The following is a 14,729-nucleotide window of genomic DNA, read 5'->3' as shown; positions in this document are numbered from 1 at the left end:
ATCACACCTGATGGTAAAGGGGACTGGGAGACATCCGGCCCTGCAGGACGAAAACTTCATCAGACAGAACTGCATGTGAGGCATCAGTCAGTCAGTCAGTCTGTCTGTGGAGCACTGGAGCTCCAGCTAACACTTGTTTGAATCCCCCTGCAGAAGTTCAGTGGCTGTGTTCTCACATTCACCTTTAACAACACACCCGTGCATGCTCGTCCGCTTACCTCTGCCGACAGCTGGCTACACTGACGCCTGTTGGCCCCCACGGTGCGCAGGCAGAGTCTCCATAAAGCCCCGCACTCGCATATCTTCGATCCTCTGTGGTTTGGTTTAGTGGCCAGAGGCGCATCCAGAGCCTCCTAAGTGAGCCAGGCTCAAAGACCCGCCCACTGCTGGCATCTCTGCTCTTATTGGACGGTCTGACACCCTGTCCAAGTGTCTATTGGCCGCTGCGCGTAATGACGCGCCCCGTGAGGAACGGGGATTGGCTGGTGAGGATGTTCACCTCTGGCCCGAACTGGATCGAAAAATCCCCTCTGAGCCCGTTCACTGTTTTCCTGGGAGGACACGACACGCAGAACTCCTTAAAAATATCAGTCAGTTTAAGAGATTTTGTCCATCAACAAAAAAAAAGAACCATTGAGTGAGGATTAACTTCAGGCCACGCTACAGTCTGTCACTTGGCACCGGCTCCTCCAGCATTACTTCTCTCACTGTGGCCCACTTTTAATTTTCATAATTCATAAAATTGCTGTCGCCACAAACCTCAAACAAAAAAATTACAGGCTTTAACTTGTTTGTCTGTTAATATTTGGCACAAACACGCTGAGTTAACCAGCAGACAAACTATTTCCATCACAGCATCTATAATAAATATGGGGATGTTACATTAGATCCACGCAGAGGCCTAAAGGTCCTGAACATGATGATGATGCTTCGTGTGACACTCCAGACTAAACATCTAAAACCAAAGTTGAAATTGTTTGTTGCAGCAAATGAAAAGTCAAGTGTTTGGCCTGTGCGTGAAGGAGTTCACCCTCTGCGGAGAGCTTCACATCCTGCACACAAACACACACACGAGTAAAGATCAACACAGTCATCGTTTCATTTCTTGGTAAGACAGATTTTAGCCCTCTAACAGCACGCAGCTCGGCCCTCAGGTGGCCTCTGTCAGTGTCACATGACGCCCTCACCTCACCTCACCTCACCTGCACCACCTCCGACATGTTCAGCTGTGGCTGCTTTTGTCTTCACGCTTTTTCCCAGGTGGCCCTTTGCTGTGTGTGATCAGGAGGAATTATGCATGCGTCAGAACATCCGGTGTCACAACTCACCACATTACCCGAAGTGTTAAATAGTTTTCATGCCGTTGCAAAGCAGGCTTAAACTCCGGGCTCCTGCGCCTCTCCAACCCGCGGAGGACAGGATGGAGAAGGCGCAGCGGCCGCGCACCATCGCGGCCCTCCCTCCCTGCCTCCCTGCCTCCCTCCCTGGATGCGCCGGGGCCGCTCGGTAATGGGATCCAGCCTGCGGTGAGAAAATCATCAGGGATGCTGCAGGCGCACGGAATGGTTGACGCCGGTTTAACCTTCGCTTCAACTGCAAATTTGCTGGTAATTAGACTTCGTCTGTGGAAAATATGACGGTCGAAAAATACTCTCCGTGCTGTCAGGACGGATTTAGCCCAGTGATCACAAAAAGCTGATTATTATTGCTAAAAGATCAGAGCTTATCGAAGCAGAGCTGCAGACTGGGTGACTTAATGTGTTTCTGAGATGCAGAAGTGACACTGTAGTCTCCGGAGCTCCAGGGGAGTTTTAATTAGAGGGGAAAGTTCCCTCTGGAGGAACATTATTAAAACATCATGCTGCTGAGAACACCTGCCTGCACACCGGGACCCTCCGAAACAAATAACTGATTGTTCTCACGCAGATATTAGAGTTTTATTATTATTAGACCGGCAGGTGTAAAGTACGAGGACACCCAGGCCCCGGCAGGGCCGCACATGTCAGGGGGCTCTGGGGCAAAAATGAGCTGCTGGCCCCTCTGAGACCCCCCCTCCATCCTCTCTACACACACACACACACTTCCTCCATTACCATTACTAAAATTACAGCTGAAAAGTCAATCAATCAATTATTAAATAAAAAAAAAAGATAAAATAAATCTACAAATATTTTGAAAAATCTGAGATTTGTGTGAGAATTTTTCCAGCAGAAATAAAAACACGTTGTTTCCCAAATGTGTGAATTTGCTGCTTTTCTTAATGTTGCATCAAAGAGGAGTGAAACATGTTTGGGACGTTTACAGACGTCACCTTGGACTCTTTACTCTTCTGGTATTTCACAGGCTGAGAGTGATTTATCAAACATCGACATAATTACTTGCAGCCCAACGTTAAGCACACGTATAGAAGCGTGAGGCCTAAGCTTGTGTGGCATCAACTCAAATATGGCGAATGTAAGACGTTCCTTTATTAGATTAAGAAACTATGAGGACATATGTTTGTCTTAAAACTAGATTTTTACACCAGGTCTGTCTGCAACATCTGGGAAATAATACCAGGACTGGCCTAAAGGCACTTTTTTTAATTTTTATTGGAGCATATTTAACACGAATTGCCTTTAATCCAAGTTATTTCTTCAAGGGCTTTGGCCCCGAAATCAAGAAACCCTTAAAGTGTTTATGTGCGTTTGTGCTAATTTAATAGGAAACAAAACATCACCTTACATAAGGAGGGTCCTGCTTAACTAACCGGATCTTGAAGCCCTGTTTTGTCTCTCCAAGGGACAAATTGTTATTTCAGTTCTGAGATTATATGTCGTATTATTTCTAGATTAATTTGTGTTTATTCAAAGTCTGTTTTGTGTATAAATGCTCAGTCTGTTAAACTTCACCTAAAAGTTACTGACCAACCATCAAATACTAACTAATAAATATTAACATTTCATTTTAGAATTTCCTCAAGCCCTTTTGGGATGTCTTGTATTATAATAACATTATCTAAAAATCCCATATATTTAGTGCCAACAGGCCTTTTTCACACAGGACACGTTGAAAGAAGCACACATGTACTGAATGTAATCAAATGAATGAAAATGGACCAATTCCATTTAGCTGCTTTGGTTTCAGGGTGTTGGAGAGCCACCTGAAGGGAACACAGCCATCGTTAATGTTCTTACAACACTTGTGCACGTCTCTTGGTGCGACAGGACAAAATGTCTGCTCTGGAAAAGGGCTCATGTGGCCTTCATGTGGTGCAGCGAAGCAGATGTCAGGGTGCGGAGGGATACTGCACATGGGACCGACTGGAGTTTGAAATCTCTCCGGCCTAAAATTACATAACCGTGATCTTTCCCCAAGTGTTGTCATTGTTTAACCGTAACCACAGTTTACTTTAGCCGTAATTAGTATGAACAGGATTTCATAACCAATACGGCGATTTGAAAAAAAGATCAGATCAGAATCAAAGCAGCAGAAACACAAATATCATTTAGTTTTATTCCACATGTTCTTCGTTCTCCGACACCTACGTTACTCAGAATAAAACTTGACTGTTATGGTAATAGCGGCTGATGTAGCCTGTAAGCGGCAGGCAGCAGACTGGTGAGCTCACTTCTTTCTTTCTTCTTTCTTTCTTTTTTTTTTAAATCAGACTTCACACAGCTCCCCGAGGAGACACAGGCTTTATACAACTTTATACAGAAGTACTCCCCAAGATCTGGAGACACACTTCCATGTGGAAAATTGGTGAAGTTCCCCTTTAAACAAGCTGAGATGAATACATTAAACACGGGTTCTGCAAGTATTGTCAGTGAACTTGATCTAATGTAACATCATCTGCTGTTTAAGTGATATTTTTAATTTATATTTAAAGTACATTTCTAGTGAGTTTGGGTTCATTATGTAGCTGTGTGGTTTAACCTTCACTGGGTTGGTTCGGTCTCACCGCTCTAATAGTGTCGTCTGTGGCTGCAGCAGAGGAGAAACCAGTAAAAACCCTCTGTGCACTACCTGCTCGGCTCCAAACAGCAGACACACGGTGAGAAAGTAGCTGGTTTAGCAACATTTAGCGGCTAAAGAGGCCGATCTCTCCCTCAGGAGCAGGAGGAGACCAAAAAGTAAAAGAGAGAGAGAATATTTAGCTCATGAGGTCATGAGGTGACCCCAAGTGGATCATAATGTTGCTCCATAACCGCTGGATGTGTGAAAAAGCAGCTGTTGGCTAAAACGCTCAGTGTGTCAGAAAGTCAGATATGTTAATGTTGTTTTTGAACCTGCTCCTACTGAACACACGTGGCCAACAAAAATCACTTACTGAGATCTGCACATGAGCCAGTTAACTGTTCCACCGCCCCCCCCCCCCGCCGGCTCCATGTTTACAGCTCCACCATGGATTTGGTGCAGCTTCACTTAAAGTTCATCAGCCTGGTGCTGATCAGAATAAAGAGGCGTCATGTCAGAAAAGACTGAGCCTGATTGGAAGAACATTTCAAACCTTTGATGATCTGTTCAGCACCAAACCAACACTGATGGTTTCTCATTGACTGGAATAAATGTTTGTAAAGATGACTTCTTCTTCTGTTTCATTTCCAGCAGACTAGAGGAGAGACTACAGTCCTTGGCTGGTTGGTTCCCGTGTGGTTGAGTCCCGACCACGACTCGTACCGCCAAAGACTAACCAGGCTAATGTGATATCCAGAGGTGGACAGCCGAACAGCTGAGGTGTAGAACCACAGGAAGGATGAGGCCCTGGTCTCGGAGTGAAACGATGCTTTTATTTAGAAGCTGATCTACACAATCCAAAGATTTGCCTGCAGTGGATAAACTCACTGACACATTTCAACCGTTGCACATTTCTCGTTCTCGTAACTCCTCCTGAAACTGAATCATTTTAAAGCCATTTCCACTTTAGGGAAGATGTATTCTGGTCGTTTGGCCGCTTTGTATTTGTGTTTCGTCAAATTTCTCTACGACCTCAGTGTCTGATCACAAGCTTTCAGCTGGGGACACTTAAGAGTAACCGAGGAAGATTTCCTGGCAGCAGGAGGAGATTTATTTGACACAACAGATGAGACAGTTTGGTGATCCTGGGTGAAGCCTTCGTAGTGGAAAGAAGCATATTTCACACCTGCACTGAAACCTACTCCAGCACATTAAATAAACTGTCAGCTCTTTCCTGTTTGGCACAGTGAAGCCACGTCCCTCCCCCCCCCTCTGCAAAACCAACTGTGTGTTTCGCTTTGTCTCAATTCAGACTTTTAATCTAACTTCTGATTGTAAAATCAATTCCTTTTTTTTTTTCTTTTTGTACCTTGCGTCACTTATATCTACCCCTTGCTATTTTCCCATAAGGCCACAGTGGTTGTTGTGACTTGAACAGATTTTCTTCTAAACGTTTCTGATCAGGTAAACAGCAGACGGAGCGACAGAGCCGCACAGGGCACAGAAATGCTGCTCTATTACTCTCCGTCGAGCTGAATCTGTGAAGCATGTTGCTTTCTAAACACATCTCAGTACTCGACTCACATATTTTCATGACATAATGTCCAGCGATATTATAATCTAGGTTATTATAAACGTGCCGGTGAAACCTGAGTGGAAGCATATGTAGGCCAAGTGTCTGATGGAAACAGCAAGAGGGGTTTTGATTTGGGTTTTCAGGGTGGAGCCAGTGTATGAACATGTGTGACGTTCATCAGTGATGTTGCCAGATTGTGTATTTTCTTTTCTGAAACATATCTAGTGGGGCGCAGAGCGTTTTCTCCAAAGCTCAGTAGGAGCCTCTGTTACATATTGGATGTTAACTGGAATTGATTTTATTGAGTAAATGTTGTCCAGTTCGCCTGGACAAAACGGAGGTGAAAGCTCCCCTGGCGTGAGCTGGCTTTGGATGTAAGGCTTGTCGGAGCTGGAATGGGTGAAAGGGGGTTTCGCACATACACCTGGCGTATCGCTGACTTTCCACTATGACTGAGTGAGCGTGAGGGTGCAGGTTGGCTTCCTTCTGTCAGATTCTGTGCGTTATAACCAGGTTCAACGCCACCAGTGTGCACCCTCACTCCCACTTGTTCTCAGAGAAAGATCAGGCGTGATGTAGCTGGGATGTAAACAATTTTGCCTTTAGATGTTGACAACTTGTGCAGCCTGGTTGATTTAAAGGATACTGAGGCCTTTAGTTGTATTTCAGGGCCACATGTGGAATGGGAAAGCCTCGTTGGCCTGTGGATTTAGTTTACAAAACCAAATACACCCCCTGAAATGGGACATAACTACTGTCCATCAGGTATTTAGCATCACAAGCCAAAGGTTAAATACCAGCTGTTACCAGACTTGAAGATTCCTGATGTAGTTCAGTGTTCAATTAAGTCAAATCAATAAAACAAACACACTCAAGGTGTTGTAGTGAACTGAAACATCACAATCATGTCTTCTGTGTTTTTCTGTCACTGATCCTCAGCTGAGGGACAAGTCGGTCACTGAGTCGGACACCTCGGTGTTGACCTGCGCGGCGATGCTGGCAGGCGTTACATTCAGATGGATGTCGTACTGCTGGTCCAGACCCAGGTAGCTGTCACTCATCAGGTACAGTGTGTAGATACACCTGGAACCAGAAGGCGGATGGATCAGCAGAGAGGAGGAGCACTAGATCATGTTGGACCCAGTTTTATCCCTCTGGATAGATTACAAAGCTGTTGGTTTTAAAATGTCATCTTCAGCTCATCGTGTTTTTCATACACTAAAGATGTGGCTTATCTCAGATTTGACATTTTCTACATTTCTACGGAGCTTCTTCAGTATAAAATGTTCTTTTTTCTGCTTCTGTCTGTTGATAATCTGTATTTTATTAGTGTACTAACAAGTGTTGAGTGTTCTTCCCTGTGCCATAGAGCTCTATCACTGTCTAACACACACATAACATCCTTCTGCCCCCAAATATGTGGATTAATCCGCTACTAAAAATAGTCCCTAACTAATGCACTAGTTCTACACTTGAGTAACATTTGATAAAAATGAAATTACTGAGGCTGAACTACTAACAATGATAATAATGAAGCAGTTCAGTCACGTGCTTCCCTTCAGTCACTGTAAACTGTGTGTATGAGGAAAGCTCGTCTTTATGCACGACTTAAACCCTTCCTTGTTGCGTGGCCACTTACTTTCCAGTCTTCTCCGGTGTGTAGAAGGCCACAGACACAGCCGTGTGGTTGCGCACGTATCCGATCCGCTTGACAGCCAGCAGCTCCCTGCGATCCACCTCCCCCATGACCAGGAACCAGCCTTCGTCCTTCGCCTTGGGGAACCTGGGAGCCTCAGCCTTACTGTCCTGCTTCCTCTGAAATGACGGACACACTCGTCAGCACAATCTTTTCACTGCAAAAAAAAGAGTCTGAAAAGGTTACAGCGTGCACTGTACATCCAAATTATTTCCGTGAGAGCTGGATCCTTCTAAAGGGTCGTCCAGAGCAGGCTGGAGACATTTTCACAAACCCCCAGCATTATAGAAGAGCAATACTAAATCACTGGAGTGCCCCTTTAAGTATCTGCACCATGTGAGGATCAGTATATCTTCCTACGACAGAACTGCATCTGCAGCCAACATGCAAAGCAACCTGAACAAGGAATGCCATATTGGAAGTAGTCAAAAGATAACAAATTATAGCCCTCTATGGGGGCCAAGTTCAATTTTCATTCAGCATCAGTCATGCATGGAGCAGCATTACTTAATATTTCCTGCACTTTAGACTTTTGGGGTCTCTGGTAAACGACTAGTCAACAACAGTTTGGGTGTCAAAAAAGAGTTGAATTGGACTTTTACTTTTCTACTGTGAGTGAAACCAGATTTATATAGAATCAACTGTTGGTGCCACACAAGAGCACAACATAAATCATTAAACATCTGGAGCTGCACCTAACTGGGGTGCTAAAGTACACCAGAATAGAAACGTAGAATATGTAACATTAGTGTTAATTTGGAGCTGAGTTTGTGTCCACCTGACGAATCTAAATCCAATATTCACTCTACTTCTAGCTCAGTTTTTGATCTCCACAGGCTCCTGAGGGAAATATCTCGCTCTTCAGTATCTAAATGCTCCACTGTGTTCCCCAGCTGGTCTCTGACTCTGTCTGCCTGAGTTTTTTCACTGGAAACAGCTTCCTGCTGTTGAGGAAAAATGATGATGCATCACAGTGACTGTAAAGAAAGCTGAGTACTGACACTGAGGATACAGTACTGACCCTCTGCTGGCCCACGTTGATGCGTCTCAGTGACACCTGCAGGACGTACTCCTGGTCGGCGTGGACACTCAGCCAGCTGCTCTCCTCCCTCAGGTTAGCGCTTGCTGCGGGCAGGCGGCGCTCCGTCTGCTCCTGGCTGTTCTCCCACCAGCCCTTCACGCTCATCTCAACCTCCAGCACCGGGAGATGACTGAGGAAGGACCATGCCTGGACGAGGCCGACAGGAGAGAGTGACAAGAGAGGGAGGACGGATTAGGAGGAAATGAGGAGAGCCATTCAGATCGTATGTGCCGGCTCTAGTTTCCTTGGATTATTAGAAATTGGGTTGGGCTCTACCCTTTTATCCATCCATGCTAATTAGCGTTAAATCAATAGGTAACACATTTCAATACCTGAGAGCACATCTGGGTGAGAGAGGAGGCTAGAGTTCATGTTAGCTATAAGAAGAGAGAGCGATGTAGAGACAACGCTTGTTGCAGGGAGGGATTAATACATCTTTTTTTTATTCTCTGCATGAGATTGTTTCTATGTTTTTCTCTTGATCTCATTCTTTACTTACCTAAAACGTGCGCTTGTCTTGAATCTAATCTGGTACCACGAGGCATCGACTGTGTGTGTTATTGTTAATTCCTAATGATGGTGCTGTTGTCTGGAGTGGTGGGCTGAGGAAGCATTGTCAATATCGTTTTGTCCTGCTATAGAGTTATTAACATCTGTGTAAGAATCACAAATGGTGTCCACAAATGAATGTGGTGTCATATAATTAGTGAGTTAATTTCCTTTCAGCTCGTTAATCACTCACTTCTCACACAATATGACGGTGGCACTCAAAGAGGGAGCACAGAATACTGAGGGTAAAAAGATAAAAGAATAAAAAAAAGAGAGCTTTTAAGAGGACGTCTGTTAAACGGACTGATCCGATAACTTCTGTACAGTAGGTCTTCAGTGCCTCTTGGAGAATTTAGCATTCGGTTCAGCCCAAAAGCTCCACCATGAGGAAGACATTAGACATAAAAAAGATAATGGTGCAGAGAGAGTAACACAAAAAACATTAATGGAGAAGGCTGTGTGTGTGTGTGTGTGTGTGTGTGTGTGTGTGTGTGTGTGTGTGTGTTGAGGGCTGGGAGGAGAAAAGCCTCTCTGATTCACCCGGCAAAAGCTATTTATGTGAGGATTACTCTCTGTGAGCAAGTCAGACAGGAACGCTGCTGCACATCTAATTATTTAATTAGAGAGGCCGCCACACCGTGGGGGGGGTGGGGGCAGCAGGGTAGTAAAGGTGGGGAAGGAGGAAAGCGGGGACACTGATTGGGTGAAGCCACAGGGCCTGCCGTCGTGCCCGGACACTCTCATTACTGCTGCAATTAGCACTTAAATTGGAGCTGTAAACCCTATCAGTGGAGCTGTAATTGGGGATCCTGGAGGTATCTGAGACCACAGTGGCAAGACTGCTCATGGCACATCACTGATAATGATGTGTGTGTGTGTGTGTGTGTGTGTGTGTGAGATAGTGTGTGATCCAAATGCGCTAAATGTGGGAATAGGCCCATTCTGAAGATCCTCTCTGTGAAACGTACAGTATTCAAGTGCTTGCGATCTATTTTTTTCATTATTTCTGTAGTACGCCTCATTGATTCTGATGGACACGCATGTTTCCAATTTGCTCTCGGTGTGATGATATTAGTTAAATTACCTGGGCGATCTGATGTGATTGAAACTCTTGGCCGAGGATCGCAGCAAACGCACTTTCCTTTCCGTTGCAGGCAGCAATCAGCTCAGGAAGCCCTTCGATTGGCCCGTTGAAGCCGTCCACGCCGCTCCTCCCCTTCCTGTTTGCCCATTTCCTATGGAGGGATTGAAGAGAAGGAAGGGATATGAGACAGCATCACAGCAAATGCTTCCTGCTGTCACTCACCACACAGACTGTGGGTGTTGTCGTCTCATACCTCTCTACCATTTTTATTGACTTTGCACAAAATTATTCGACACTGTAGGATGCAGGCCGGGAAATCCATATGGCGTGTGCATGGAAAAACTGCTCTACTTTGCTTTAAACATGAACTCACTAGGGCCTATATGTGTGTTTGCATCTTTGTAGGAGGTTTACAGATTGTAATCGATGTTTTCTGAATAGAAGGGAATGGTTAAAAACACACCAGCTTCTGCATTTGCATGTAATACGGAGTCCTGTTTGAAGTTACAGCAGCCAGCCGTTAAAGCCGTGAAACCCTTAAGTGAAACACCTAGAGCACTTTAGAGGACATAGGAAGAAGCTCTTCAGACGTTAATGGAACATGACGAGATGTACCGTGATTCGAAGCACAGCTGGGAGAACAACGAGGCAGAGTAACCGTCTTCTAGAGCTACAAATGATTACAGCTGTACCTGTGGTGAAGACATGTTGTTTACCTGAACAGATGGAGGTCTTGTTGTTCTACGTGTGGCAGCGTCAGTAACGAGGAGTCGTGCAGCCAGCGGCCCTGGACGATCATTTGCACCAGGTTGCAGATACCGAGGGCTGCGACAAGCCAACCTTCATTAGCCACCACATCCAGCATGGCCTGAGGAGAGGAAGCAGAGGGAAGCTGAAGAATGCTGAAGTCACCCTGCAGGGTTTCAGCTGAGTTTTTAATCCCCCTTGCTGTGTTGCCCCAGGTTCACCCTAGAGCCATTTTATTGTGCAAAGCTTCAGGTTGGATTCAGTTTTTTAATTTTTTAATTTATCTTTTATGTAATCTATCAGTGACTGTGATAATCGTCCGAGTCCACGTTCGTCACGTGTTGCAATTAAATAAGCAAAGTGCCAAAGAAACAAAGTGTGAGGCGACAGTCATGGATACAATCAAGCAGAAATACATAGTAGGTACAGTTGAAAGATGAAAACCAAACCAGAGACCAGTGATGTAGTGACAACAAAGGAAAGTCATCAACGTAAAGACTGTAAATGTCAGGCCTTAAAGACACAGGCTCAAGCTGAGAAATGCTGCTCCTTACACAGAATGAGAAGTAATACAACTGAAAGTGGCCGTGAGAAGTGCACTGCGGTGCCATGTGTTAGGCAACAAGTGAAACTGTACACATTTGATTAAAGATGCCAGGAGTCATGCTGGTACAACACTTCCATCATCTTCTAACCGCATGATTTAGTGCAAAGGTCAATATAAAATCAAAGAAGGAAGATTTCATTCTGTGAAAGCTGTATTAACGTGTACCAGACGGTATCAGCACCTTGGGCCGGAGCTAGTGAGACTAGCTAACATGATATCTTACTCCATTTTTGTCTTAGTTATTCCAGAGAGAATCATCTTGGCAGTAGAGTACACCAAAGTCACACTTCATTCAAAAGTACGTCACTCATTACTAAGATGAATTAGGGCAGTTCTGAGGAAAACAAACTGATTTCAGCATCTCCAAAGACTGCTAAAGTTATGGTTAGTCCTCAAGTCGACAGTCCACACTCATGGATGTTAATGCTTTAAGAAGAATAAAGACAATGACAGTGATCATCTGATGCAGTGCTGCCTGTTGAATGGCAGGCCAGCTCGTTATGGTTCGAGTGACAGGTTAGATTTAGAGCCTCAAACCTTCAGCCACAGGGGATCTGACAAAATGAGGAAAGGAAAGAAGAAGAGGAACGAGAAGAGAAACACTCAAATATAGAGCACGACATTTTCTAGCCAGCTCTCGGCTCCATTTCCTGCTCGCACCCGTGATTCTCCCTTCAACCCGTCCGTGAGGTTTGAGGTTGCTGAACACAGCTGCTCTCGAACAAACTTCATTAATCTAACAGTCATTTCCTCAGAGCAACTATGACTAAAAATCACAGATGAAGCCTGGCAAAGGTAATCAAAATGCTAATGCAGTACAAATTAAGAGTGATTTACATTTCACAGTAGCTGCTTGAGCAAATTGATGACAGAATACGGCTCAAGTCACAGCAGCGCTCGGGCCCAACAGCAACAGGCTTAATTGATGAGAATCGCAGCATGTTAACTCATCGTCTAGAGATGAGACCTCTGAAAGGATAAGTGAGAAGCTGTTTGAATACACAAAGAAAGGATATTAATAACTCTGATGGCTCAGAAATAACCCCGTTTTAAAGGCATACACGCTCATTTTGACCTACAAATGAGTGTATACGGATGGTTTAACATGGCTTCCACCACGGGTCCACAGGGCTGCTGTATCACCACACCTGTAAAACACAAGTTAGACTAGTTCTAAATCTGTATGTCAATATGTTTAACGCCTGAGAGGATCCAAGCGGTTCATCATCAACTTCAGTCACAGCTTCACAACGACAAGAGGTTGTTTTTGAGGTCTGATGGCAGTGTGAGCTGTGGAGAGCAGCCCTGTGTGAGCTTGGTGGAGCGTCTTGCTGCTCTTATGTCCTCTTGCTCTAACACTGGCTGTGCTCTTGTCGAGGTCTTTGATGTTTGCACGATGCATTCTTACTACACCTTCAAAGATTAAAGAAAGCTAGAGAGTAGGAAGCATTCAGTTGTGTATAGCTCTGCTCTGCTGGAGTATAAACTGCTCCACCAAAACAGGAATGATTTGCAGACAGTTGAAGGTCCAAACGTATCTCTTGTCTGGTTAGCGACCAGATTAACTGGCTGGCAAACCAACATTTACTGGAGCCATCTAGGAGAGCGACCGGGGCTGAGTAGTGCCAACATGTTTTTGGCTGGCAACTATGTTCACAGTTGGCTTGCCAGCTCCATTTGTATGTGAATTAGCCTGATGATTATTGTATTGCATTTGATGATAGCATGCATTATAAACTGTGTGATAAGAAACAGCACATACCTTATATCAGTGTGCTGCTTTAATAACATCAGCAGAATATTCAGCCACACATTCAAACTCATCTTGAGAGTTTGCTTTGTAACATGGTTCATTTCCTTACAGGAAGTGTGCATTTGGAATCTGTCAATTAAAATGTCTGTCAGACTGTAATATTCACTTTACATATTTTGTAACAATAAAAATGTACATTCATTCAATAAAACCAACTATAAAAAAACCCAACTAAAGACCAGAACCATTTCAGTAAACGGTAGCAGCAGGACACCAAAGAAGTAACCACATCCATGAGCCATGCAATATCACTGCCAGACACACAGCATGGAAAATCACAAGCACATGTACATATGCACACACACACACACACACCCATCTCGAGCTGTGGACAATGGCTTACAGACGTTAAGACATGGTCCTAACTTCAAACAGTGCACACAAAGAGACTGAATACACGCCAGCTAGCCTTGGATGAATAACTAACTGCACGGACACAGCTTATGGGGTTGTTATCAGTGTTACTCACTATGATAACGTGACGAGGTGCTAAGCATTCTGTTGTTAGGAACCTTGTCTCCAGCCACTTTCTACACCAACGCCGGCGTCGGCTCCAGCGTCTGAGCATCGTGTTATTTATGAGACGGAGCAAGTTCAAGTACAAATGACCTACTAATGTTTAACATTCCCCTTATTCTCTGCTTTATCTGCAGCACAGCACCGCGCCCCAGGATGGGCTCCTTTTTCATGTGCGGTGCATTAATCAAATGCCGCCATTAGATCATTCCCTTACTGCCATTATTGAGAATTAAAACTAATCCAAAGAGTCGAAGCAAAATCATTAATGGGGTATCTGACACACTGTAGTAACAGGTGTACTCTAAGTACAGATACAACATTTCAAGGGAAAATCACAAGCAGTGGTTGATTTGTGACCTGCGGTGTAAAGTAACTAAGTACATTTACTCAAGTGTTGTAACTAAATACAAAATTGAAGTACTTGCGTTTGAGTATTTGTATTTTCTGCTACTCAGAGTTGAATATATCCACCTCATTTATCTGACAGCTTTAGTTACTAATTACTTCAGATTAACAATACAAAATACAATCAATGAATAAATTATATTACTATTATATCATTAAGGCTTTATTGGTCTTCAAATCAAATATATAGACAGATTTAACTTAGCTCCACATTAGCCAACTGCAACATTAAAGTAATGAATACATTAATGCATAGATAATTATAATCCAATAATATAATATCCACTTTTTTTAATGGGTCAGTTTGTGTTTGTGTTGGTAACTGATGCTAAAACTACAGTAATACTTTGTCATATGCAATGTTTATGTGTTTCTGTAATATTTTCAAAGCAGGACGTTAATTGGAAGAGTATTATTTCTGCCAAGTGGTGTGAAAGAGTCATCTTTTATCCACAGCTTTTGTCCAAATGTTCCCAGCCTGAATCCTTAAGGCTTGTTTTTGTGTTTGGCTGAAGTGATAACTCATAGATGTGTGAGTCAGTTATCACATTGGTAACACTGAACACTACCTGACAGATGCGGATGGCGTTGTCCAGCACCGTCTTGGTATCGGTGGTGTAGTCGCTGCATGGCAGCTGGGCGTGGCTGAAGTGGGCCTGCAGCAGCAGGTGGGTCTTGGTGTGGGCGCTGTCGTAGGAGTGGGGGTTGACCTG

General features: G+C 44.1%; 1 protein-coding gene across 1 annotated transcript in view; it reads right to left on the bottom strand.

The window, feature by feature from the left end:
• Window positions 1-4,758: 4,758 nt before the first annotated feature.
• ascc3 (activating signal cointegrator 1 complex subunit 3) overlaps window positions 4,759-14,729 on the bottom strand; it is a 119,848-nt gene continuing 109,877 nt past the window's right edge. Inside the window, exons 37-42 of the mRNA XM_070834977.1 lie at window positions 14,586-14,729; window positions 10,642-10,793; window positions 9,926-10,076; window positions 8,233-8,439; window positions 7,155-7,330; window positions 4,759-6,598 (exon numbers count right to left, since the gene is read on the bottom strand). The exon at window positions 14,586-14,729 is cut by the window's right edge and continues 81 nt beyond it. Of these exons, the coding sequence (XP_070691078.1) occupies window positions 6,451-6,598; window positions 7,155-7,330; window positions 8,233-8,439; window positions 9,926-10,076; window positions 10,642-10,793; window positions 14,586-14,729 (978 nt within the window). The 3' untranslated portion in view covers window positions 4,759-6,450. The remainder of the gene's footprint in view (window positions 6,599-7,154; window positions 7,331-8,232; window positions 8,440-9,925; window positions 10,077-10,641; window positions 10,794-14,585) is intronic.

Source organism: Pempheris klunzingeri, chromosome 8 (assembly GCF_042242105.1).
Source record: "Pempheris klunzingeri isolate RE-2024b chromosome 8, fPemKlu1.hap1, whole genome shotgun sequence".
In the NCBI taxonomy this organism is placed as follows: Eukaryota; Metazoa; Chordata; class Actinopteri; order Acropomatiformes; family Pempheridae; genus Pempheris; species Pempheris klunzingeri.
The sequence above is the reverse complement of the archived record's forward strand: the minus strand, read 5'-3'. Positions and strand labels throughout refer to the sequence as shown.